The 24,534-nt window shown below is 49.4% G+C and overlaps 9 protein-coding genes across 9 annotated transcripts; 4 read left to right on the top strand and 5 right to left on the bottom strand.

Moving 5' to 3' along the window:
- GGS25DRAFT_468401 (uncharacterized protein) lies at positions 1-2,157 on the top strand. The gene is made up of 2 exons (XM_049259062.1): positions 1-384; positions 490-2,157. Exon 2 carries the CDS (start codon positions 578-580, stop codon positions 1,874-1,876), a length of 1,299 nt encoding a protein of 432 aa, XP_049121010.1. The 5' UTR covers positions 1-384; positions 490-577; the 3' UTR covers positions 1,877-2,157.
- A 1,019-nt stretch (positions 2,158-3,176) lies between these two features.
- GGS25DRAFT_10156 (uncharacterized protein) lies at positions 3,177-5,017 on the bottom strand. Its single transcript, XM_049255965.1, has one exon. It carries the CDS (start codon positions 4,457-4,459, stop codon positions 3,473-3,475), a length of 987 nt encoding a protein of 328 aa, XP_049121009.1. The 5' UTR covers positions 4,460-5,017; the 3' UTR covers positions 3,177-3,472.
- Positions 5,018-7,791: 2,774 nt separating this feature from the next.
- Positions 7,792-9,199, bottom strand: GGS25DRAFT_468394 (DUF1000-domain-containing protein). Its single transcript, XM_049259061.1, has 3 exons — positions 9,038-9,199; positions 8,377-8,936; positions 7,792-8,320 (listed from the first exon to the last, which is right to left on the bottom strand). Exons 1-3 carry the CDS (start codon positions 9,114-9,116, stop codon positions 7,970-7,972), a joined length of 990 nt encoding a protein of 329 aa, XP_049121008.1. The 5' UTR covers positions 9,117-9,199; the 3' UTR covers positions 7,792-7,969.
- Positions 9,200-9,428: 229 nt separating this feature from the next.
- Positions 9,429-11,246, bottom strand: GGS25DRAFT_468392 (DnaJ-domain-containing protein). Its single transcript, XM_049259060.1, has 3 exons — positions 10,767-11,246; positions 10,616-10,676; positions 9,429-10,531 (listed from the first exon to the last, which is right to left on the bottom strand). The coding sequence occupies exons 1-3, from the start codon at positions 10,792-10,794 to the stop codon at positions 9,880-9,882; spliced, it is 741 nt and encodes a 246-aa protein (XP_049121007.1). The 5' UTR covers positions 10,795-11,246; the 3' UTR covers positions 9,429-9,879.
- Positions 11,247-11,847: 601 nt separating this feature from the next.
- On the top strand, positions 11,848-13,031 carry GGS25DRAFT_10008 (uncharacterized protein). Its single transcript, XM_049255952.1, has 2 exons — positions 11,848-12,359; positions 12,586-13,031. Exons 1-2 carry the CDS (start codon positions 12,089-12,091, stop codon positions 13,014-13,016), a joined length of 702 nt encoding a protein of 233 aa, XP_049121006.1. The 5' UTR covers positions 11,848-12,088; the 3' UTR covers positions 13,017-13,031.
- Positions 13,032-15,099: 2,068 nt separating this feature from the next.
- GGS25DRAFT_9959 (prenylated rab acceptor 1) lies at positions 15,100-16,156 on the bottom strand. Its single transcript, XM_049266209.1, has one exon. The coding sequence runs from the start codon at positions 15,753-15,755 to the stop codon at positions 15,225-15,227; it is 531 nt and encodes a 176-aa protein (XP_049121005.1). The 5' UTR covers positions 15,756-16,156; the 3' UTR covers positions 15,100-15,224.
- A 2,401-nt stretch (positions 16,157-18,557) lies between these two features.
- Positions 18,558-19,310, top strand: GGS25DRAFT_526862 (YjgF-like protein; the record flags this gene model as incomplete). Its single annotated transcript, XM_049265046.1, has 2 exons — positions 18,558-18,851; positions 18,961-19,310. The coding sequence occupies exons 1-2, from the start codon at positions 18,740-18,742 to the stop codon at positions 19,308-19,310; spliced, it is 462 nt and encodes a 153-aa protein (XP_049121004.1). The 5' UTR covers positions 18,558-18,739.
- A 3-nt stretch (positions 19,311-19,313) lies between these two features.
- On the bottom strand, positions 19,314-21,821 carry GGS25DRAFT_468368 (uncharacterized protein). Its single transcript, XM_049259059.1, has 3 exons — positions 21,687-21,821; positions 20,431-21,573; positions 19,314-20,359 (listed from the first exon to the last, which is right to left on the bottom strand). Exons 2-3 carry the CDS (start codon positions 21,224-21,226, stop codon positions 19,797-19,799), a joined length of 1,359 nt encoding a protein of 452 aa, XP_049121003.1. The 5' UTR covers positions 21,227-21,573; positions 21,687-21,821; the 3' UTR covers positions 19,314-19,796.
- A 691-nt stretch (positions 21,822-22,512) lies between these two features.
- Positions 22,513-24,534, top strand: GGS25DRAFT_9866 (NADH-ubiquinone oxidoreductase 49 kDa subunit). The gene is made up of 3 exons (XM_049266196.1): positions 22,513-23,279; positions 23,372-24,113; positions 24,185-24,534. The coding sequence occupies exons 1-3, from the start codon at positions 22,632-22,634 to the stop codon at positions 24,199-24,201; spliced, it is 1,407 nt and encodes a 468-aa protein (XP_049121002.1). The 5' UTR covers positions 22,513-22,631; the 3' UTR covers positions 24,202-24,534.

Below are 24,534 nucleotides of genomic sequence, written 5' to 3'. Positions count from 1 at the left end.
AGTACATACATAGGCAGGCGGTTTACATGCCTACCTGGGTGCCTATCTACATATAGGTACACTCGCTATACTCGATACGGGGAAATGGTGATGCCGAATAAGTGTACTGTTAGTTAGTTTGGTTCTATAGAAGAGCCGATTTATTTCCCCGCGTTCGGCTCCACCGCGCGTTCGATCTGACGAACGGTTCGATGCTTCCACCCGATGGCCCCCCGATAACCTACTATACTATTACCTTGTCTACCTTACATACCTCATCCCTACCTTCTACCCAGTAGGTAGCTACCTACATGTAGGTCAACGTGACTACTATTCAGGTCAGCCGCGTATAGCTTGGGTGGAAATTTGACCCGTCAGGATTTTTTTGCTCTAAGGAATCAAGCGGTACGTTTACAAGATCCGGCTAGTAGCTCACCATCATTAGCTACTTACTACCTACGTACCTACCTACTTTAAGACCTCGTATCTGACTTAGTGCCTCGCAAACAGAAACGAGGGTATCACGAGGAGATTTGGGTAGCTCAGTCAAGAAAGATTTTGCTATCCTAGGTATTACACCTTGAACGACCAACCAATAATGGCGGGCCCAGCAGAGGAGCAACAGCAGCAGCACGCGGACTTCCGCAAGTACCTCCCCGACCTGTCCACGCCGCGGTTCCAGGCGATCGCGCAAAACGACGCCAAGGGCCACTCGCGCGAGCTGCTCGAGCACCACCGCCCGCCCTGGCTGTACGGCCTGTACGTGCACTGGCGCAAGCTGTTCGAGGAGCCCTTCCGCGGCGTGACCAGCGACGGCATCGTGCGCGCGCCGCCCTCCCCCCTCTTCCCGCTGCGCGACGAGGGCGTCCCCGCGGCGCTCATCGCCGCCGCCGCGCAGCACGTCATCGCGCTGCTGTCCCCCGCGCAGGCCGTGCGCACGCTGCTCCACATCGACTCCCCCGAGTGGCGCTCCTGGTCGAACCCGGAGTTCCTGCTCAGCGACAAGGGGGTCCGGCTCGAGGAGCTGGCGCCCGCGCAGAGGGAGAGCGTGCTGGGGCTGCTGGAGAAGACGCTGAGCCCCGAGGGCTACGCGAAGGCGCTGGCGGCGATGCGCATCAACCATTTCCTCGGAGAGCTGGTCAACGCGCCGAGGGTGATGAACCAGCACAGCTATAACTTCGTGCTGTTCGGGACGCCGGTCGCCGACCGCCCGTGGGGGTTCAGCTTCTACGGGCATCACCTGTGTCTCAGCGTGTTCCTGCACAAAGGGCAGATCGTGATAAGCCCGTGGTTCACGGGCGCGGAGCCGAACACCATCGACGCGGGCCCGTGGAAGGGGACGCGCATCCTGCACGAGGAGGAGAGGCTGGGGCTGGAGCTTATGCAGAGCTTAAGCGAGGGGGAGAAGAAGACGGCGACGGTGTACAGGGAGATGAAGGACCCGGCGATGCCGAAGGGCCGCTGGAATCATGACGATCAGCGGCACTTGTGCGGCGCGTACCGCGACAACCGCGTCGTGCCGTACGAGGGCGTCGTCGTCTCGGCACTGGGGCCCGCGCAGCAGGCGCTCGTGAAACAGATCCTCAACGAGTACCTCCTGTACCTCCCCGCGCGCGCGCGCGAGCTCAAACTCCAGGACTGCGAGGAGTGGTTCAAGGAGACGTACTTCTCGTGGATCGGCGGCCACGGCGAGCATGATCCGTTCTACTACCGCATACAGAGTCCTGTGGTGCTGGTTGAGTTCGACCACCACTCGGGCGTCTTTTTGGCGAATAGTGAGCCGGCCAAGTTTCATATACATACGCTGCTGCGCACGCCGAATGCGGGGGACTATGGGTTTGCGCTGAGGAAGCAGGTTCAGGGGGTCGTGAGCCAGGAGTATGTGTGGGAGGAGTAGGTGAGGTAGGTGATGATGGGAGCGTATGTGTGTGAGCGTTTGGTCGATGGGCTTTGGACTCGCTGGGTATAAAGGGGCTTGGAAATGGATAAGGGTTTTGGAGAGAGTTTGGGAGGAAGCCATTTAGGTACATAGCAGGCGCGGAAAAGGATGGGAGACTGCACTGAAGGCACTGGAGGTATTTCAACATACATGAACACCTAAGTAGGGTGATATATGTCGGTAGGTAGGTAGTCGATGGTGTAAATACCACGCGATAGTATATAAATCACTTATACTCATTTTTGATACTCTCTACACGTAGAGGCCCGATGCTTGGAAACTAGTTCAGCGTTGGTGAGGTAGAGACTCGAACATCCAGTGATTCCACAAGCCATCCCCTATCCCTTCATCAAACACCTAACACCTTCAAATGCCCCCAAAGCCAACAGAAATATATTCCTAACTTCCTCTACCTTATTTCCTTGATTCCTTCATACAGGCCAATATATCCACCACCATGCAAGCCAAGTGTCTGCAGTTAGGTACCTACCTACAATCCCCCCTCGATCAAGACCCAACTCTCTACCTCCCACCTACGTTCCCCATCTACATACCTTCCATATTCCTATCTAGTATGCAAGAGAGTGGACTCATTCGAAAGCCGCCGCAAAGTTTGCACCCGCCGCCCACTTCCCGCCCTACATAACCAACGCAAAGCCATCGATGGCAAACGAATCTACACCCAGCGCCTACGCCAACAAACACGGTGGCTTATAACTAACAGCTACCTACCTACCTACACATACTCTAGAAATAACGAGAGGAAGCCCAGCACATGATATACCTACCTACCTACCTACATATAGCGCTGTCTACCTCAACCCCCCCATCGTCTTCTCTCCCTATCACAAACTTCTTCGTTTTCCCCTTTCGCCCTTTTTTCCCCTTGCTTAATCCAAACGCAGACCCATCCATTGTGGACCCTCCCCTCCATCTTCCCAAAATCGAGATGCTGCATACAAGTACCCTAAAATGTCACTATGCATATCCCACTGCCGATTCCCTGCACTGCGGGCCAGGAACAGTTGCAGATGAAAAAAAAAAAAAAAAAAAAAAAAGAGGGAAATATACGTAAGGAAGAAGAAAAAGAAAAAGGGGTGGATATGCCGGATGCGGTTCCGTGCGCACGCAGCAGATTCGGTACCAGGTTAGAAGAGGCAGTGGATGGGCGTTACGGAGTGTTGAAGTATGTAAGTCAGCAGGAAAGCAAGCATGTAAGAAAGTAGGTAGGTAGGTACCTAGGTTAGCGATGATGTTACCAGGTTAGTAGATAGATAGATACCTGAGCAAAGTAAGTACCAGCAGGTAACCTTCAAGTAAAGTTAGTATTCTATGCAAATAAAATTACAACAGTATATACAATACCAACAAAAGCAGTATGGTGAACGCTTCCAACGCCTCCGATGAGATACATGATAAGGTAGGTATTCCATGCCGGCGTGAACGCCTCCAGCTATAATGTAGTTATTTGCCGCGCCGTCTATCCCGATCCCCTCCCCTTCCATGTAATAACCATAATCCATAACTCCCTCCTCTCCCCTCTTAATTCTTTTCTTAATAGAGACTTCCATTCCTCACGCCGGTATAAATCCAAGTCAGCGTCGCGGTCTCCAAGCCGGGTACCTTGAGCGTCGGCCCCAGCGTCTCGTCCTCCGCGAACTTCTGCAGCCAGCTCTCAAAAGTGCCCTTGAGATCATGCACCTGGTAGCCGCGGGGCTGGGGGTCGTGGATACACTGCTTAGTGTGGCGGGCTAGCGGTAGCGGCGGCTGCATCTTCTCCATCTCGGTGCGGTCGTCGACGGGGTCGTAGCGGACGAGCTTGCTCTGGTAGGGGCGGCGCGACCAGTAGTTGTCGAAGTTGAAGTTGACGTTGAAGTTGAAGTGGTAGGGCTCGTAGAGGTCGTAGTGGCGCCAGGGCAGGCGCTGTTGCTGGTGGTGATGGTGATAGTGGTGGTGGTGTTGGTTGTGCGGGCAGCACCGCTGCCGGACATTGAAGGCTGAGCGCTGGTACACGACCAGGATGATGGTCTCGAGCTGGCAAAACTTCGACACGTACTCGAGGAACCGCGCCATGTTGCGCTTGGTTTGCACGGTGCGGTGGAACATCCGTAGGTGCAGCCCCGTGTGTAGACCCCAAGATGTGCCGAGGGCCAGCCTAGTCACGCTCCGGCGGATAGGCTCGATCTGACTTAGAAGGCGCACCACTTTCAAAAGCCTCTTTACTTGTAGATAGGAATCTAGCAAGATGATATCCCGACACAAGTCCAGGTGTTTGACTGTCCCAGAAAGGGCGATCGGTTTATAGCGACGCAGTACAGCCTGCCGAGCATCGCGACAGACCCGCGCTATGGAGGGTGGGGGTTCGTTCCGGATATCTGCGAACATCAGCCGCCCCGAGGGCGAAGATGTCGATGGTATAGAGGTCGGAGAATCCAGGACCTCGAAGACTCTAGGCTCAGGGAGTGCGTATCCCCATATCATATCTCGCAGTTCCAAGGGTAGCTTGGTAAATTGCGGAAAGCAAAGCGGTTGTTCGGCCATCGTAAAATTCGTTGCCGTTTATCTCTCTCAATATCCTCGTTCAATGTCCCAAACGTGGAACAATAACGATACGTCCCGCGTTTCCAACTCTTCTTCACCTTCAAATAATGTGCCTACTAGCTAGCCAAGTAGGTACTTTTCAGTTTGGTTCGGGCTTGCCGAGAACAAAAGTAACGAAATAAATTTACTTTACTAGTATAACCCTACAAGAAATCCAGTCGTTCAGAGACTTGGGAGGATGTTCTGAACAGCTGTTTAAATATACTAGCCGCGAGGCCTAGGGCCTCCTTCTCTTTCCAACACCAAGTTCCTGCAAACCAGATTAATAGTTGGTTGAGCTTCCCTATATCGTGTTTCGCGGGTCTTGTAACAGAGCGACAGATAGGCCAGGTTCCTGGCGTTGGATGTCGACAACGTGAAATAACAGGTTGATGTTGGGAATCGCCTTGATAAATAAGTACAGCTTCAATGGCCACAGCGCTACGCCACGTTCATTCTTGGCCTTGCCACTGAATACGTTGCAAAATTGGAAAAGAATATGTTCAACAATAGTGAGAAAATAAGCAAACGAGCTGATCCAAGAGGAATGGGGATTTAAAAAGAGCGAAATCAACGACCGGCAAGACTACGGAGGAGCTAAGCGGCGGGAAATGATGTAAGATATTCATGGCATTAAGAACCGACAGGTTAGGGTGCAGTGTGTAGCTAGAAATGCCTTTATGTCTGATCACATGGGGCCGGCGTCTCCAGAATATCTACTAGAGACAGCGAATCCGCCAACGGAAAGGAGTGGCTTGCAAGCCACTTGTTTCCCTTAGTCGGGCGAAAAGGGTTGGGGGTGCAGCCTAAGTGATGTAGTTTAGTTTGTCATGCGGGTATGTAACGGGCCTGCGAGGCAATATTAGGAGCGATGACCTAACAGCATCGCTCAGGGGGGCAGTCAAACAGTAGAAACCTTCCAGAAACAGACGTAGGGGTGAGCCAGTCATAGTGTGCTGAGTTGCTGACATGCTACCTGGGGCTGTCGTGGGTAGGTAGGTACTTTGTACGTATAAGTAGTGAAGCAACATCTGAACTTCTGAAAAGGGAAGCTGAAGCGTTGCGTGGGAGATCCTACTAGGTATGTGAGAGATGCTCCGGGCTGGGTCGATAGCACTGTTACGATAAAAAGAGTCAAAAGTTTCAAGACAAGTATGCACTATAGATATTAGATAGAGCTTACATGGACTGCCATGGGCTGCCGTGGGCTGCATGAGAGCATGATGGGGAGGCTGTTTAGACGAATGGGGGAGTCGTAGCATGCGACGGTCGGAATTGGTCTATAAATGGAACAATTAAGTTCCCATATTAATGCTGCATGCCACCTTGGACTGCTTGGATAGTTTTCCAATGCTGGTTCGCCTTTCTCTCGTGCAACTGTAAAATACAATACAACAGTGCAACAGTGCAATAGTTGCAACCCCTGCCGCTGTGGCACACGTGCAGGTATCACGCAGCAGACCTTCATATTCAAGACAGAGGCTAGAGCAGCTGACGTCGCCTTAAGGGGGGGTTTTCTAGCGCTACTACCGTGTGTGGTGGCCCTCTGACGACGTATTTAATTCAAGCCCCGTGCTGATGGGACAGTCTGCTGCGTGACGTTGCATGAGGAGTAAGAAGTAGAGAATATGGCGAGAATAGTAAAAAGCCGAGCTGTATTAGTTTATTAGTTTATTAGTTCCAAGGTTACTAGGCCTGGTAGGTATCTAGGTATGAGACCTAGGAGGTTTAGGAGTCTATTTAGGAGATCTGGAGACCTAGAAAGGCTTCTCAATGGAACTATAAACGTACCTAGTCTGCCAATACTAGGTACTATGTAAATAGTTCAATAAAAAGGTTCCTTCGGAATATCATTCAATACTATTAGGTATTAGCTATATGCTAGGTATTAGTTATATGCTAGGTATTATAGTACCTACCAGACTATCATATCCATGGGTCATGATGGATGTAGGTAGGTGATAGACGAAGTACACGTAAGTCTACTTAAGTCTTAGGTAGGTAAGGCATGTATGTGGTGTATTATGCCGCGCATCCTGAACGGGAGGGAATGGGTGGAATGGGATGGCATGGCATGGCATGGCATGGGGATGACATGGGAATGGAGGAGCGACAAAAATAGAACCCATCTATTTCGGTAAGGAAGGACTCCAAGTGGATGGGTATATTAACATCGACATGGTCCCGATGTTGGTATAAAGAGGGATGGCATGTTTCTAGGCCTTCCAAGTTCTTTTCAAGGTTAAAAAACCGACTAGGTGGACAGTCAGACCTTGTTGGGATGTCCATGTCCAAGTTAGAAACAACTTGAAAAGGAAAAAAGAGAAAATAACTTGAAAATAGATGAAACGTCGGAAGATTTCAAAAGGCTCGGATAAAATTCAAAACCTTCCAGGGATCTCATGCGACGCTTAAATCAAACTTCACTGGCACGGTCCAACAGTCTGTTTTTTTATCGCCGACCTTTTTTCTGAAAAAATAAAATAAAAAATCCATTAATATAAAAATCCGGCTCGGGCTATCTCTTCAGCGAAACTGATAATCCCGATAATCCATCAAGGAAACCCCGACCCACAAAATGATACATCTGTAATCTCAGCCTACAGCCCCGTTGTCAGCTGGAGATTAGATCAGCCAGCTGTCGCATACGCTAGCAGAAACAGCATAAAACTCGAACGCGATGCGACAATTTTTCGTTTGTCTTTTTCTCTTCTTTTTTTTTCTTTGTGCGGCTGGCATGACAGAACATTACCCGTGTTGCTAGGATCCTTTCTTCCTTCAGTGGAATTCCCATGGATATCACAGCGTCAGTCATGCCCCAGAGTAATTAAAATTGCAAGCCGGCGACCTCACCTCTTATGTCGGTTCGATTTACGAAGCCCTTGATGCTTTTTCGAGCCGCGGTGAGGTTGCTGGACATATCCAACCCCCTACGTAAATTGATGTGACTACTACTGTTTTATATGCTCTTACTTGCTGGGTACGGCATCTCTGTATTTACCAAGAGGTTATTGATGCTGTTGATTCCTATGATAAACGCGATGGTAAGATACGTACAAATACAAGCAGCGTAACTATATGTGTATGAGCCTATTTGATCACATCCCTGGCTCGATAATACCACATGTAGCATACTTGATGTTCCAGCCACGTTGCGATTCAATGAGCAATAGGATCTACTGCATTAAAGATTTTCAAGTACCTACGAATAACCGTGATGAAGATGCAGTACCTGAAATTTAACTAGGTTTGCTGCTCGCGGTAGAAGCGCCAGTGTAGCAGATTAAGACGAGAATTTAAAAAAGAATTTCTTGCAGTCAGCAAGGTGTATGTCAATTCATAACCTCTATATAGCTCCGGCCGTGGCCGTGAAGCGTCTCGAACTGATCATTGTTATTGATTCATTGCCCTCATTGTCCATAATCATAATCGCGACTGCTTGCTAAACGATTGCAACCTAATAGGTACAGTCTATTCGCCTGGCGCATCACCGATCTTTTCGAGCTTGCCCATTTCTCTTTTTCCGCCAGACTCGCCAATCAGTCTTATTCGGTCTATGCGAACCTTGTCGCCATCACCATCACCATCCACAACAAAGATGATTAGGCTTGTGACGTTCTGGAATCGGACGAATCGCAAGCTCAGGTTAGCGGTGCCGTTAGAGTTCCAGTCACTCTCGCTAATCTCAATGGTCTGGGTCGAGTCGATATCTTCTGCCTCGTCGAAGCCAAGATTGTGGGGTCGGTTCGTGAAGAGCTTGATAGTCTTGGGTCTCATCGGCACGTCGTCGTCATCCTCGTCTGTGGGTGGCAAGGAGGAGATCTATCACATCTCTATTAGCTTCATGCGTAGTAATTAGTAGGGAATTGGGTAATTACTTGTAAAGTATGGAGCTTGACGGCCGAGTTGAATGGAGTAAAGAGCAATAGCTGCTCGTCCGTGTCACTCTCTACCCAATCCTTCTCGGTACTCGAGGCCTTGTCCTTGGATAATGCTGAGGGCTTGCTCTTGTCGAAGAGAGTCCGGACAGAGAACTGGCTCTCGTCAACATTCAGTAGTTCTAATCCGCGTACGTCGATGGTGCCCGAGACGTCAATATAGCCTCGTGGTAGATCGGCTCCTCGCCAGGCGATACCTCCTGAACTAGCTCCGGAACTGTCGCCCTGTGCAACGTTCTCGATATCACCACTCAGCTTCTCAAGGACGGTCTGAAGTTGTTTCGGGTTGGCACCCTTAACTTTCTCTACAACCTCACCATCGCGGAAGATGACAAATGTAGGCAGATGTGTGACGGCGTACTCAGCGGTGACCAGCTTGGCTCCTTCGTTCTCGGTGTTGACCTTGACAAATGTTGCAACTTTTGGGCGGGAGAGAGATCTCGAGAGCTGTTCGTAAAAGGGGGCGATTTGCTTGCATGGGCCGCACCATTCTGCGTAGACTGCGCAAGGATATATTTGTCAGTCTGGCGTCGCGAAGATTACCACAATGGCAATGGCGGGGCATAACAGGTAGAGGAATATATGAAATTGGGGTACTTACAGTCTGCAACAACAATTCGCGAGCTTTTCAGCACCTCACTAAATTGCTCTGGCGACACAATCTCTATCGGCTTCGCCATTTTGCTTACCAGGTAAAGGATACGAGGTAATGTTGAAAGGTGTTGATATTTGGGTGTAACGTCAGAAGTAGAGAAATCTGAAGAGTTGAATTCGAAGAAGAGCGATGATGGTGGGGGAGACGGGAATCCCTGTCAGGTACAGGGAAAGGTCTCCACAAATCACAAGTGGAATAGCGCCGTGTAATCTTTAGTGTAGTTAGTTAGGTACTGCTAGTAGTAGCATTTAAGGCTTTAAGCATTGACAGATATGTACATACCTAAGTATATTATCATATCCAGCTTAGATATGTAAATACATAGTATAGGAATCATGAAATCTACAACATTTTGATGAATGACATTGAAGTTTTCTAGAATATTCACGAAAATTTTGGTATCATAACAGCCACAAAACAGGCACGGTCATGACTTTAGCTACGCCAAAAAGTTTATGTCAATGAACCTACACTAGTTGAGATCGGCTATGTATGTATGTCTAGAGGAAGATTGTCCGTCATGATATTCTTTGATAAGTATCCCCATCATATTGAAGCCTGGACCGTCAAAGATCGAGTCGCCTCCCCTATTTCGTCGAAGCTAGTATATTCCATTCAATAGGATCTAATAACCCTACCTGTACTCTCAATGCCTATTTCGTAAGTGTCTATACCCTTAACTCCTCGCATCCATCGTCAATAACAAGCATGGTTCATAATATTGGCGTTTCCCGTCGTATGTCAACCCAACCAAAAGAGGGAGATAACAGTAATCTAAGCCCAAGTCATTAAATCCCAACAGCATGGCTAAAGACCCTCGTAGCTAGCTGCGCCAGTAACCTCGCTCGGTCATTCTGTGGCAAGTCTTGGAAGACTTCGTACACACTTTTTCCTTTAGTGTCTCTGACTGCGCCTAATCGATTACCGGCCATAGCGCCTGCCACAGCACCTGGCATATTAGCCACGATGAACCCTAGCACGCCGCCGCTTGCTGCACCCATAATGCTCCAAAACTTGGACGTGGGGGTATTGCTGCCATCTTCGGCGAGTCCCTCTTCACGCAGCATTTCCTCAAACGCGTCACCGAACTGAGCATCCTCAGCTTGCTGTCGCTCTCGCTGTGCGTTTGGCTGTGACCTGGTGTTGCCTCCTGTGAAGAAATTCCACGCCCATGAGTACGCGTTTTGTGCTCCTCCTGTACCATTACCGGTGGGCACAGACTCTTCAGGGTCGGCAGCCGAAGCCTCTTCGAACGGATCCGCGTACTTTCTACCACTACGCCTTCCGGCATACATCCTACGCTGGCCATCATACTCGCGCCGTCTATCCGGGTTTGACAGCGTATAGTAGGCGTCGTTCACAAGCTGGAACTTGCGAGTCCGAGCAGCGCGATCAGGCGAATCAGCAGTGACCCTGTCAGGGTGGGTTTTGAGCGCTGCCCTATAGGAAGGAAGGAAAGAGAGTAACTTCGTCAGCAAGAAAGCGCTCTGCGTGTAAAGAAATAAGGAAATAGTGATGACTCACCGCTTATAGGCATCTCGGATTTGCTGTGTAGTTGCTGTCTCTGAGACCTCTAGGATCCTATCTACGATTCATTACATGTGATTAGTGGGGTTATGCTAAACACAACTAAGCAGAACCAGGTGGGAGTTGGGTTGATGGGTTGACAACGCACAATAGTTGGGAGGACCTCTATCCGCCATGTTTGAATAAGGTAGTCAAGCTCGTACGAGGTAAAGCTGTTGAAGGGGAATCCAGTTAATAGGAAAGAAAGAATAGGTATAATAGGCACGATGTCGGTCTGCAAGGACAACTCATGGTCAACTGAATCAGGTAGCGATGGAGTAATGGAGCTATTATGTAGGTACTATGTATGTAGGTATGGAGCTTTAGAGGATAACGCAGAACGCAGAACGCAGAACGCAGGGTTATTGGGGATAACTAGGATACCTAGTACTCAACTAGGTAGAGGGGCCAATAAGGAACGTCATAGATGTGGCTTTACATAGCTGGAACCATCTTAACAGTTCATGTTAAAGCCACCGTGGCTTAATTTTTTCTCAATCCCACCCTGTCCCCCCTGTCCATCTTGTCCACCTTGTTCATTGTTGTCCACCTTTCCCACCTTTCCCACCTTTCCCACCTTTCCCACCTTCATCCCACAATGTGTTACCCATTTCAGCTTCCTACCGTTACAGTCCACATATGTCTGCATTAGTTGTCCCACAAGTTCATCTCGGAACCAAATGTTGACAAAGGTTACTAAACATAACAACAGCAACGACAGTTCCAGACCTTTAGCCTTAAGCATTCCAAGTCCTGCAAAGAGCTGCAAGGGCTGCAAGTTTTGGGGGGCAAGTTTTAAAGTAGGACGATCTTTTCAGGGGGGCATATCCCCCGGCAAGCCCAGCCACTTGAATTGTCGGTGAACGGTCGATCCTCAGTCTCTCATTCGCCATCTTCAGCTCACGATGTCTTCGTAAGCTTTTCTAAATTTTCTCCCCATTTGATTTATTAAGCTTCACGGTTCCGCCATAGTGGATTGTTCACCAAAATTGTTCGCAGACTGGCTGGTGCGTTCCTCACTAAATCTCATTGCTTGCATCGTACCTTTTTGTATACACGATAGAAATACTCCGATCGTCCAACCTACACTAGGGAAATATAACAGATCGTCAGGTTCACGAAGATCCTTGATCTGCTAAGACCCTAAAACATCGCTACATACAAAGTAGTACATACTTTAGTAGCTGTGATCAAGAGCACGCCTCGTCCTCTGCGTCTGTTACCTGCCTGCCCCGCCGCGGTAACTAAACACGATCGCTTCTCTCTCTATGCAAATTCTGTGAGACTCGAACTCCGGAACACACATTTTCAAGTCTGTTACTCGAACCAAACTTGAGTGAGACAATTCAGTCTTACCAATCTTTTATATTACATATGCAACAACATTTATAATATATTTATTTATATACATCACCAAAATCCATCACAGCCATGGGCATCTTTGATTGGGAAGGCGAATCTGTCGTTTCGGGCTCGACACGTAGGTCGCGTTCTGCCCATGCCAGAATGCCCAAGTCGCGGGACTCCTCTCGCTCCCGCCGCAGCAGCAAGCGCCAATCAGGTATATCGTCCTTCTTCGGCTCGGACAGTCACGCCAACGGTCACGGTCACAGCAGCGGCAGTCACTACAACAAGGCAAATTCTTCGCGGGGCTCCTTGTTCGGTCTGGGTAACAACAGCACTCGGAGTTTCTTCAGCTTCGGTAAGCCTTAATTTCCCTAATCCTCTTCACATTTTCCCTTTTGTGCGTGTTAGTATACATGCGTGCGTACGGGCGCTTCCGACCCACTCATTAGTCGAGTCATCGTACATGATATATATATTTATATATCGGTACCTAAGGTCAAGAAGCGCCGTTTAGGCTGTAACACTATATCGTCCCCATGAGTAGAATGCACGCTAACATCAGGTTTTCTTACTGCCCAAAGGCCGTTCCAACTCCTATTACCGCCGACAGCCGCGCTCATCCTTCCTGCAGCGCACCCTCAAGAAGCTGAAGCGCCTCTTACGCGACCTCATGTACTACGCCAAGCGCCACCCCCTTAAGGTCTTCATGCTAGTCATCATGCCGCTCATCACCGGCGGTGCCCTGACCGCCCTGCTTGCCCGCTTTGGCCTGCGCCTGCCACCCTCCATTGAACGTATGCTCGGTGTTGCTGCACGTGCCGGCTCCGGAGATAGCATCGGTCTTATGAACGAGGCCGTTCGTATGGCCGGTGGCCTCGGCCACAATGAGTCCCTCTCCGTAGAGAGGGGCCGCGATGGTGATTACCAGTGGGAACGCAGGAGCGAATATCATAGAGAGAGCCATGGCGGCGGCGGCGGCTTCCTCGACGGCATTCGTGATTTCTTTTCATAATTTACTTACCTTCCCCGGGTACCTTTGTTTCAGTGGGTAATGGGGCTTAGGCTGGTAGCCGAACGTACATAATTTGGATGTTGATGGGTGGGAAGGTTTAACGACACTTGAATAACGGACACTATGCAACAGCAATAACGAGATACGGATGGATGGCGGCGTTCTTGATACCTGGGGTACTCTTTCTCTTCTTTTCTTTTATTCTGATTCATTCCTTCATATTTTTGTTCCTTTGTTCCTTATAAGATATCCACCTATACCAGCCCACGCATGCCATGCGTAGGCACGCAGGTTAGGTAGCTATGAGGCTGCTTGGTATAAAATTGGAAGTTGGGCTGCGATTGTTGATGTCTTGAAGAAAATATATGTGCCGAGGTTAGGTATGGGCCCATTTGGGGCGAAGAGTCGGTACGATATGATACCCTTCGTAGTTTAAGTTTAGACTTGAGCATTAAAGAGGAGAGACGAGAGACGAGAGAAAAACAGAGAAAAGAGATAAAATACCACATTTCAACCAATATCTACATCTTACCTCATACTCGCGTGCTAGCTAAGTGTGAATGAACACATTAATAACTTGGAATCGTCACGATGTTGTAGCAACTGAGCCCGCCATACATGCCATGCCAACAACATGGACAGGAAGCGGCAACGTTAGCCACATATTACTGGTCATCACATCACATCACATCACATCACATTACAATAACCATTCACTCCCACGATACCTACCCAGCAGGTACCAATCAATTACTCGACAGTCAAGCACATCATCATCAATAGCGTATAGGTATAATACAATAATGCTTATCAATTAAAGATGGGCCGGAAACGACTACTATAAAAACCACGACAATACTACTTTTTTCTCTTCATTTGCTCTACTACTTCCGAGGCCTGCCTGTCTTGTGTGTTCTACCTCGTCTTATTTTCCCTTCCGTTGTTGTTGCTGTTGCTGTTGCTGCCTTTTCCCAGCAGCGGCACCCGATGATTTCCGCTTCGCGGCAGCAGAGGTAGTAGTAGTGGGGGGTTGAGTGTGCGAGGAAGATTTCTTGGACTTGGGGCGTTCGTGTTCGGGGGAGTGGGAGGCGCGGTCAGCGAGGATGTTATCCTCGCGGTCGCCGCCCCTTCCTATCCGTTCGCCGGCTGCGCCGCCGTCGTCGCTTGTTGTTTCGTCTTCGTGGTCTGCCTCGTTGCGCACTTCCCTGGCGCCGTGCCGCCGCGAAGTACTCCGGACGGTGTGGGGGATGGGTCGGCGAGATACGGAGCCGTAGCCTGCTGCATCGGATGAATTGGTGGGGCCGTTGTCGGCGTATGCCGCGCGGGGACCCTCTGTCTGGTATTGGAAGGGGTCCTTAGCTCGAGATGCGGACCGCAGTGAAGTATCCGACGCCTTGCGTTGGTCAGGGTGTACATATTGGTAGTCGAATGGTGAAGTATCTCGAACGCTAGACTTGGACCGTGAAGATGTGCCTTCGCGGAGACGGGGACGGGAAGTGCTAGGAGGGGGGAAGCGTCCCATTGGGGGACCAGAGGTTTGCTCTGATGGAGGGAGAGCACGACGTGATAATGAACGTGATAATGACTCGCTAGACCCCGATGGGCCTGCTCGAGGGATAGGTGCATCAGGGTCGAGGTCCGAGAGAGGCACAGCATATCGCTGTTCCTTTTCTTTGCGTTTTCGGTCTCCACCGTTGCGCTTTTTGGCTGCCGCTTCCGCCTGTAAGCGTTTCCGCCGACGATCAAGAGCAGCAAGTTCTTCCTTGTTGAGTTTCACATCCTGTTTGCCCTTGGCTTGAGCTTTCCGTATTCTTGAGAGAGCAGATTGTACCAGGGCCTCTTCCAATTCCTTCCTAACAGCTGCATTCTCATCATCCGAATCTTCTTCTTCTTCCGACGTAGCCTGCGATGCCTCCTCCGTGGAATCGCCGTCATCAGATTGTTGATAATCATAAACATTTCGTGGCTTAGCGCCACCGCCTAAATCTATTCCAGTGAACCGCAGTGGATCACTGGCAAATCTCCTATTTCCTGGTACGGCCAGCTCCGTACCCTTTAAAGTCGTGTCGTCGCTTTCCAACAACTCTTCCACAACCCGGCGCCCGGCATTCCATATGCCGTTTTCCTCCTCTTCTTCCCATCCTCCCTTCGGGCGCCTTGATGGTCTTCCCCATTGGGGCGCAAATTTGGGAGCTCGCGGCCGACCACCTAGACCGCCTCCCCTGAAAAAGCCTCATCGATAGGCTTGTCCATGAAAGAAGCGTGGCCAACAATGACCACGCCACTTGCACCAATCAGCCACAGGACAGTGCTGAAAGGTGATGCAATAAGAAATAGTAGACCGCAGGTAACGAGCAAGCCGGTGTACAATTGGGACGATGTTGCATGAAATGTCCCAACGGTTAGGTCCTGTCCATTTAGTCGGCCAAGGAGCCACAAGCCACCAACGAGAAGTATGATATCGAAGAGCAGCAGAGGGTTCGTGATCAGGGCATAGACGCTGAGAAGTACGAAGACCAAGGCATAGTTACTCGAGAAAGTACCCAGGTTGTAATTAACACGCGACTGGACTTCGGCGAAATTGGCAGGCTTGGAGAGGCGCTTGAAATCGAGGAACTCACCAACAGGCCGCATGTTGGCGAACCTGCTGGAAAGTGAGGTGTTGCGGAAGCCTGAGAAGCGATCCTGAATGTTCAGGCGCGACGTCAGGACGTCCAACGGAATCTGAAGACGGGCCATTGCGTCGTTCGGGGATTGAACCGCGCCGCAATGTTGCGAAGGAGAAAAAAGGGTTGCTTAGGATTTGGTCGAGTTGAAAAAGTTGGGACGCGTGGCTTTTGCTGAGACCGACAGATAACAGAGATCCTCAGTCCGTGGAAATTGGTACGCTAGAAACGGCTAGGGTAAGATGGATGTATCGATTTTGACGTGTGCAAGAAGTGCAGGATATGCTATGCTATGCTATGTAAGGCTTTATTTTCCTTTTTCGTTGTTGGTGGTCGCAATTCGGTGTAGTTGTGTAGTTGTGTACGTTGTGAAAGAATTGATCGATCTAAAGAAATTGACCCAAAGGTTAAAACTGAACAAATATGTATGTACCAAGTAGATGATTTTTTGGGTTAAAATTAGATGCTCCCGGCCAGGGTGAATCCACAAAAATAAAGGGGGCTAGAGCTAATAAAACTTTAGAAGTAGCTGTCCAGGTTGCTTTTGCTTACAATATTAATCAATCCATCCAATCAATCTTTTTTATCTTTTTGCCCACACCGATTGGCTGTCAAGTAACACGAGATACTATGGCTTGTACCTATGTATGCAGTCCTAGCACCGACGAAACAGGATTTCTTGAAGAAATATCGATGAAGCTTATGTAGGTGCATAGGCAGGTAAGCAGCTGTAAGGTAGGTAGAAACCTAGCCTTCGAAGAAAAAAAAAAAAGAAGAAAATAATATTTCTTCTCCTGTAAGCGAGTTGTGAAAAGAATCAAATCTTCAAAACAAAGAATGACGACGATCTTTCTCTCCCCCCCCCAGCACTTAACTCAAATGCCCCAGGGGTAGGTAGTAATGCCGGATTGCACTATCTTCCCCCCTGGCATTTGGAAAGTTGCTGGCTTTTTAGATCGATACTCCACTGGCGCCAAGTATCGTGAAACTCTACTCGGTAACACGGCAGACGGGCAAACCGCTAACCTTCAACACACCTCCATCGATACGAAGGATGATGGTGTTGAAGGGTGGGAAAGATATTGAAGAGAAGAAGAAGTGTCAAAGATTAAGAGGGGAGCGGTAAATGAAATTGGGAAGGTAATCAGTTTTATTCTTCCAGCTAGGTTTACCTAATAGGACGCCACTACTTTGATTGTGTCTTGCATCGATGCGGTGTGAAATCTGGCAGCAGCCTACTGGTGGTAGATCTTGATGGATTTCGAAAAAGTGGGATGCACATACTGTGTGTATTACTCTTGGTGGTACATGTACATACATACGAATATGTGAGCTGCAAACCTGCTGTCTCCGGACTTACACAGAAGCTATTCATTGGTCCATGGTCCATGGATTTGCATGGATAGGTTAAGTACCTCTACCTGGTAGGTTAATAATAAGGTAGTTAGTTAAGAACTTCACAAAGAAAACTTCACAAAGTTACACGAACGCTCGGGCCAATTGTGTCATGATTCTCCAAAGCAACACCACAATTTCCTCACATTAATTATATTAACTTCAACCTTGCTCTTTCATCTTTCTAGGAACCAGTTACCAGATATTGACAACTACACACGCTACGAATATTGACAGACAATATTGAAGATATGCAATGTGTCATTCTTTTAAGCGTCCTTCCTACCCAGCACCCAGTAGTTACCGAGTCCCGGGACATACGAGTTCATAAACCTAGCGCGTTCCGCGCTTGCATCGACCCGCACCGCTACCCATTGTACACCAATCTCGAGACATATTCGGCTCGGATTCGGAGTGAAATTCCCTAGTTGCCTATAGAATATTGCACGGCAGTACGTTTTACCACTATGGGATGTACAGTAAGTAGATCGTTATGGTGATCTGGCATCAACGTGTAACGCCCAAGTTGACCAGGACAACCTGGATACAATCATAGGCAGCAAGAAGTCAGAGCTAGGTAGATGCCTCATGTTGCTAGTTGTGATATCCCTCACAGTTGGGCATTCCTACTACCATGTAGTATACAGGACAAAGTGGATTCTGCCGACTATCACCCACCAATAAGGGTTAGGAAATTACCACGACATTCTATACTACATATATGGATTATCCGACGTCGAGTTGCTTTTTAATCGGTCGGTTGTCTCGGATCGGACCTGGTGAGGGGTACCGGTCCGGTGCTATTGTCTCCGAGGCATAAAACCCCGTTACCTTTCGCGCAATGCCAATTGCCGGGCCTAAACGCCGTGAAGTCCTTGACAATCCTCGCTCGGGTTGCGTAGTATGCCTATTTTGTGAAGAGTCGGCCTCTATACCTTAAATGGTAACGCACTCACCCTAAGAGCCACTACTCATCTACCGAACTGTATGTGAAGATCTCATCGCAACATTCGGAGCTATGTTATCTAGCATATGCAGATATCAGCTCACCTTGGCCGATGTCGCTCTGGAGTATTATATAAAGATAATTCGATCGTCGTGAGTGTTCACGTCCTTCCGGCACAGCGGCACATCTACACTGTTATAACAGTCAGCGTGACGAACAGTTTGTCCACGGAAGTCATGCTCGCCGAATTGATTGCTCAGATCGGGGCTCCCATTTGTCCGAACTCGAACTTGGCAGTGTTGATGGCTCGGCGTGGGATCAGGGAATCCAGCTAACTGGAGATTGCCCCTGACCAATCAGGAGTCCAATAAGGGTGGCGCATGTTCTCTTTATAGAAAGTAGTCTCTGTTAGCCTTCAATGCTCCCATGTTAGGGAACAGAGATAGAATATCTCTTAGTAGAGACCTTGCCGCACACGGGCTTGGCCTGACCCCATTCGGATGAATGGTAGGTATATTCGTTATTCAGCAAGGGATTTAGAAGATGTCTTCCTAAATATAGGTAGGCACTCATAAGTATTTATAAGTTACTGATATTCGACTGGTTGGAGGATGGTTACGAAATAAAAGATTGCTATTGCTACGAACTTCCTGCTCTAACGTCCTTCCATAATTGTAGGTGTAAGGAAAATAAGTCAAGAAGAAGTCACCATCATAATGTCGAACCTACGGTCATACGCATACCCGGGAGCCGGCGAGTTTGCTCGGGATACGATGCATTATAGCCAAGCTATCCGCGTAGGGGACAACATCTTCATATCTGGACAAGGTACGTATCGGGGACCTACCTCGGACCTTCCATAAACTCTCCTACACACCTACCTACCTACCCGCGTGCAGAGTGTTCGTGCTCATAATCACTTTGCCACACCACCCAGGCGGCTGGGACCGCTCGACCATCGAGATCCGGCCGGAGCTCACAGACGAGGTGGACCAGGCGTTCGACAACGTGGACCACGCCCTCAAACACGCCGGCGGCAAGGGCTGGCAGCAGGTGTACCGCGTGATCACGTACAGCACGGACACGCGCGCCACGCATGACCGCATCATCGACAACTTCCGCCGCTGGATGCCGCACCACCAGCCCACGTGGACTGAGATTGGTGTTAGAGAGCTCGGCCTCGATACCATGCACATCGAGATCGAGGTCCAGGCGTACGATGTCGAGGGCGCGAAGGAGGCGGAGAAGGGGAAGGGGGAGGGGGGGGTTAATGGGGTTGTTGGTTAGGGAGGGAAAAGGGGGGGAGAGAAATGGGTGGTTGTTTGGGTTTATTATAAGCGTAGGGGGAGTTTTTATTGTCATTCATGTTGGCGTATTTTGAATCGATTACCCCTATATGAGTAGTACAGATAATGTTGTGTGCTTCAGCTTGGCCTTCCAAGAAGGTTCAGAAATACACAAGCCATGGTGTCAGAACATACTACACCAAAGGTGAATGATTAATCTGTTATCAAATGTCTCTAGTTTATATCCGTATATCTGATACGTGGCTTAATACCTATCATTGGATGTTGACAACCTCATACTTAATTATTATATCCAACTCTGCCTATTTTCTCCCATGAACCGCTCCTAAATACCTATATTCGAACTATCCAACTTGAAAGTTTTTAATCTCTCCAATGACCCCCGCCTCTTCTGATCCAGTCTACATGACACGGCTTGTGAAAGACTCGTCAGATCCAGGACCCAGATTCTGTAGGATTGGCATGCTCACCAGGTGATATCAGCATAACCACCTAGACCGTCATCCTCGTCATCGTCATCGTCAGATTCATCAGAAGATCCAAAATTCACAACATTGGACCCCTCGTGCAGCGCCCTGGGGTCGTCTTTCGCCAGACTTCCGCGCACCTCCCTCAGCTTCCGCACGACTCCGAGACTCTCCAGCCGCGACGCATCCCACATCACGTACCCCCAGCTGCGCAGCTTCGCGTCGTGATGGTCGAGGTACTCGCCGAACATGTTGCTGTACGAGCCCTTCCAGATCACGGTCCACGCCTTCGGGGGCCCGTTCTCGAAGTCGCCGTAGAAGGGCAGCGGGTCGCGGTCGTCGCTCCGCTGGTCTCGGACGTCCTCGACGACGCCCCAGTCCCGCCGCTGCTCCTGGACCCGCCTCTGCACGGCCTCGCTGAGCCCGGGCTGCGTGTGCCACGCCATGAGCTCCATCAGCTCTTCCCAGACGGTGGCGATGTAGCCCTTCGGCTGGTAGATGCTGTTGTACAGGCACTCGAGGCCGCGCGAGACCATGTCGGTGGTGAAGACGGAGTTGTAGGCTGGATTTCCAATGTCAGTTAATTACGGCCCTCATCGAATCAGGTCAGATTAGGCTAGGTTAGGCACTTACCATCGAAAGCGCCGTGAAATCTCGCACCCTCATCGTCGACTACGTCAAGAATCCCCCGCTCCTTGATGATCTGATGCTCCTCCTCGACCAGCGTGGCATACGTGCCCTCGGCAAACCGCTGGACGCACAGGACCTCCTCAATCTCCCAGGGCTCGAACTTGTACAGCAAGTGCTGGAGGATCTCCAGAGGCGCCCATTCGCGATGACGGCGGTCCGCGGGCCAGCGCCCGTCCTTGATGTTCAGGAAGCCGAACAGCTGGCAGCTCAGCTCGTACCGGTACAGCGCGCGGCAGAGCCTGTTTTCCTCGGTGGTGCTGAGGGGGGTCTCGAACTCCGCGCCTGCGTTGTCGTGCGTCCACAGGATGAAGTGCGCCTTGATGTGCCGAACGGTGCGGGTGTGGAACCCCCCGATCTGCTCCATCTCTGCCACGCTGAGCATCGACAGAGCGGTCATGTCGTCCACTGCCCGTATCGCGTTGTAGGCCTGGAGGATGTCGTAGGCTTGCTCTTTTGAGCGCGTCGCTGTGAATGCAGGCGCTCTTGCCAGCTTCAGCGCCATGGCGTCCTTTATCGAGCTGCCCAGGCTGTTGTACAGGGCCGAGCTGAGGATGGGGACCTGGGCGTTCCGGTACTGGCGGTAGTATACCGGTGAGGCGTAGATGAGTCCGTGAAGCGTAGGTAGATCCATTGCGAATAGGATCATGCGGCGGAGTTCGGGAGGGAATGCCTCCAGGTGAAGATTGCTACCCATAGCTGGGGCGGGAGCGGTGGTGGGTACTAAAGGTGACGAAGACATGTTGAAGTGTTGTGAAAGAAAGGGGTATTTGGTAATGATTGTATATGAGTGTTGGTATCTGGAGAAGTTGAAAAGTATGAGGAAAGCTGATATTCTGGAAAGAATATTGTATGATATTTGCTTTGCCTATATAGAAAAGATTCCAAAGCCCGAACTTGGACCTGAGACCTAGATATTTATACCCATTTCCTACGGGAGAAACCATTGAGAATACCAGCGTAGCTGAAGTAATCACTGCAATTCAAACTGTAAGGCGTGGGAACTTGGAAGTCAATCTACACGGCCCTTTCATGGTGTGACTGTGCTGGAGCGCTATTTTGAGTGACACTGTGCCCCTATTATCTGCTCTTGAAAGGAATTTTCTGCTTAGCGCTGCTGTATGATCCGTGCTATACTGTGAGCTTGAGCTTGAGCTTCCGATGGTGGGTTGGGTAAACTGAAGATGTTGATTGCTACTCACTAGCTTCTCCCATCCCCTGATTCACGGCTAATAGGATGCCTACTTGATGGGGGTTGGAGATAGTGTTTCCCTGCCATGAAGGGGGACAGAGTTTCACAAATAAGCACGGATTCGGACTGGCGAGAATAATTTTTTCTCAGTATTAGCCACACCAACGAGTGTCAAACGTTGATATAACGGACCGCCTTTGGCGCAAACATTATCCCCTGAATGCTCAACACACATTTTCTAACACCTAATGGGTTCTTCAAGCTTTTAGCAAGTGAATAGGATCTAACAGGGGGTTTAAGATTAAAGATTATATAAGGCGCAATAAGCCCTGGGTTACTGAAAAAGATTACATCTTATGGCTTTAGATTTAACATGAACACTGGCTTAGATGTATGTGCTGAGGGGTATCACGTGAGCTATTATATCAGAACTCAGTGCTGTGGCCGCACGGTGTGAAGAGCTTGAAGCTTTACTGTACCTAGGTGGTAAAAAATGATTCTTGACAACTAACTATGTACGAAGTAAGTTAGGGATATCATACACATACGTATGGTATTTTAGCAAGTGCAGCCACCGAACTTGGAAGCACGTAGCACTGAGTACAGCTCTACGTGCTGTTCCACATGTTCATACTATACAGCCACAGCAGCCACAGAAGCCACAATTTCGATGTGTGGGGAGTGGGGGGAGTTTTGAACATACTCAAGGATCAACGCTAGTACATAAAGAGTTAGAGCATCGATAATACGTAATTGATCTGTTCCAATCAGATAAGACCTTTTTTTAAGCATCACCACTGGGGCCACTGGGGTTTAGTTAAATGGTCCACCGGGTAGCTTACCTAAGTAGGTACTTGAATAATTAACGATAATTAACCTCAATCGTTTCAATCGCCACGCCACTTTATCTTCTAATCCACATCAACAATCAAGAATTGACCTGCGCACATCGCAAATGGCGTCTCTATATAGGATTGCTAGTTGTGGTGCCAGGCGCCTACAGCTAGCTAGACCAGCCATACGCGCCTTTTCCCAGACAGCATTGCGCAAAGCCAACCAACTACCCAACGAGCGCACCACACTGCAGCCCGTTGACCCAGACTTCGCCCACCCCTCCGATCCTTTTGGCGTCCAACGCCTCCAGAACCAAGATGGCAGTGTTGAGGCCTCAAGAGATGATAGCATAGCTGAACGAACGGTCCGCCATTACACCGTCAACTTCGGTCCCCAGCATCCCGCCGCCCACGGTGTGTTGCGCCTAATCCTGGAGTTGAATGGAGAAGAGATTATTCGAGCCGATCCCCACGTTGGGTTACTACACAGAGGAACAGAGAAGTTGATCGAGTACAAGACATATCTCCAGGCCTTGCCCTACTTCGACCGACTCGATTACGTCTCCATGATGACCAATGAGCAATGCTTCTCCTTGGCCGTCGAGAAGTTACTCAACGTTGAGATTCCCGAGAGAGCCAAGTACATTCGCACAATGTTCGGAGAGATAACGAGGATTCTTAACCATCTTATGTCCGTATTGTCACACGCTATGGATGTCGGTGCTCTGACGCCTTTCTTATGGGGTTTCGAGGAACGAGAAAAGTTAATGGCAAGTATTCCTCGTTAGAGAACCTAGCTTCCTTTCCGTGCAATGCACCACAAGTATGCCAGCCAACTAACAACCACTTCCCCCACCTTTAGGAATTCTACGAGCGCGTCTCTGGTGCTCGCCTGCATGCTGCCTATGTCCGACCTGGTGGTGTTCACCAAGATATTCCTCTTGGTCTCCTTGACGACATTTACCAATGGGCCACCCAGTTCGGTGACCGAATCGATGAGACGGAGGAGATGTTGACAGACAACCGAATCTGGATTCAACGGTTGCAAGGCGTTGGTGTGGTATCTGCCGCGGATGCCATCAACCTTTCCTTTTCTGGTGTTATGCTGCGTGGATCCGGCGTGCCATGGGACGTACGCAAGAGCCAGCCATACGATGCATATGATAAGGTCGAGTTCGACGTCCCTGTGGGTATCAATGGTGACTGCTACGACCGATATCTGTGCCGAATGGAGGAATTCCGCCAGTCACTCCGAATCATCCACCAATGCCTTAACCAGATGCCCGCCGGCCCTGTCCGAGTTGAAGACTACAAAGTATCGCCACCTCCGCGAGCTGCGATGAAGGAGAATATGGAAGCCTTAATTCACCACTTCCTGCTCTACACCAAGGGCTACTCTGTACCTCCTGGTGATACCTATTCTGCCATAGAGGCGCCAAAGGGAGAGATGGGTGTTTATCTTGTGAGTGATGGAAGTGAGCGGCCGTACCGTTGCCACATTCGTGCCCCTGGTTTTGCGCATTTGGCTGGTTTCGACCACGTTTGTAGGGGACATTTGCTTGCCGACGCAGTGGCGGTAATTGGTACGATGGATTTGGTGTTCGGTAAGTCTACAATCTCTTCCCAGAATCCAAAGCTTTCCATGGATAATATATATACTAACACCCCATGATAGGTGAGGTCGATAGGTAGGAAAACCCAGTCGATAGTCGAAGGCATAGAAAAATAAAAGATGAATAAAAAAAGAAATTCTTACGACGCATAAGTATAACTAGAGGGCTGGCTAGAATTTTTGCTTATCCCTACCTCCAGCCAAAAAATACACATTTGTACGATAGGTAGCCAACCAAATACGGGCCTTTAAGTACCTACTGAGGGTCATTTCGCGTCTCCTTTTACGTTACCTAATGAATGCATCTTAAAGCAAGCATCGAGAGGCGCGATTCGTTTACAGTAAATGAGGGAGAAAATGAAGAGAAATATTGAAAAGAAAAGAGAAGCGTTTTTATGGGGGTTTTATTTTTT

Source organism: Hypoxylon fragiforme (genome assembly GCF_022984875.1).
Source record: "Hypoxylon fragiforme strain CBS 206.31 chromosome Unknown GGS25scaffold_1, whole genome shotgun sequence".
Classification (NCBI taxonomy): domain Eukaryota; kingdom Fungi; phylum Ascomycota; class Sordariomycetes; order Xylariales; family Hypoxylaceae; genus Hypoxylon; species Hypoxylon fragiforme.
The sequence above is the reverse complement of the archived record's forward strand: the minus strand, read 5'-3'. Positions and strand labels throughout refer to the sequence as shown.

What these genes read in the sequence shown, in the direction of transcription:
- GGS25DRAFT_9959 (XM_049266209.1), bottom strand. Translation starts at nt 15,755, where the DNA reads ATGGCCCGTCTTCAGATTCCGTTGGACGTCCTGACGTCGCGCCTGAAC.
- GGS25DRAFT_468368 (XM_049259059.1), bottom strand. Translation starts at nt 21,226, where the DNA reads ATGTCTTCGTCACCTTTAGTACCCACCACCGCTCCCGCCCCAGCTATG. An exon ending in ATTTCACGGCGCTTTCGATG is followed by an intron (nt 20,360 to 20,430) that starts GTAAGTGCCTAA and finishes TTGGAAATCCAG; the next exon opens with CCTACAACTCCGTCTTCACC.
- GGS25DRAFT_10156 (XM_049255965.1), bottom strand. Translation starts at nt 4,459, where the DNA reads ATGGCCGAACAACCGCTTTGCTTTCCGCAATTTACCAAGCTACCCTTG.
- GGS25DRAFT_10008 (XM_049255952.1), top strand. Translation starts at nt 12,089, where the DNA reads ATGGGCATCTTTGATTGGGAAGGCGAATCTGTCGTTTCGGGCTCGACA. An exon ending in TCGGAGTTTCTTCAGCTTCG is followed by an intron (nt 12,360 to 12,585) that starts GTAAGCCTTAAT and finishes TACTGCCCAAAG; the next exon opens with GCCGTTCCAACTCCTATTAC.
- GGS25DRAFT_468401 (XM_049259062.1), top strand. Translation starts at nt 578, where the DNA reads ATGGCGGGCCCAGCAGAGGAGCAACAGCAGCAGCACGCGGACTTCCGC.
- GGS25DRAFT_468394 (XM_049259061.1), bottom strand. Translation starts at nt 9,116, where the DNA reads ATGGCGAAGCCGATAGAGATTGTGTCGCCAGAGCAATTTAGTGAGGTG. An exon ending in GCGAATTGTTGTTGCAGACT is followed by an intron (nt 8,937 to 9,037) that starts GTAAGTACCCCA and finishes ATCCTTGCGCAG; the next exon opens with TCTACGCAGAATGGTGCGGC. An exon ending in TCAAGCTCCATACTTTACAA is followed by an intron (nt 8,321 to 8,376) that starts GTAATTACCCAA and finishes GAGATGTGATAG; the next exon opens with ATCTCCTCCTTGCCACCCAC.
- GGS25DRAFT_9866 (XM_049266196.1), top strand. Translation starts at nt 22,632, where the DNA reads ATGGCGTCTCTATATAGGATTGCTAGTTGTGGTGCCAGGCGCCTACAG. An exon ending in AGGAACGAGAAAAGTTAATG is followed by an intron (nt 23,280 to 23,371) that starts GCAAGTATTCCT and finishes CCCCACCTTTAG; the next exon opens with GAATTCTACGAGCGCGTCTC.
- GGS25DRAFT_468392 (XM_049259060.1), bottom strand. Translation starts at nt 10,794, where the DNA reads ATGGCGGATAGAGGTCCTCCCAACTATT. An exon ending in TAGAGGTCCTCCCAACTATT is followed by an intron (nt 10,677 to 10,766) that starts GTGCGTTGTCAA and finishes AATGAATCGTAG; the next exon opens with ATAGGATCCTAGAGGTCTCA. An exon ending in ATCCGAGATGCCTATAAGCG is followed by an intron (nt 10,532 to 10,615) that starts GTGAGTCATCAC and finishes TCCTTCCTATAG; the next exon opens with GGCAGCGCTCAAAACCCACC.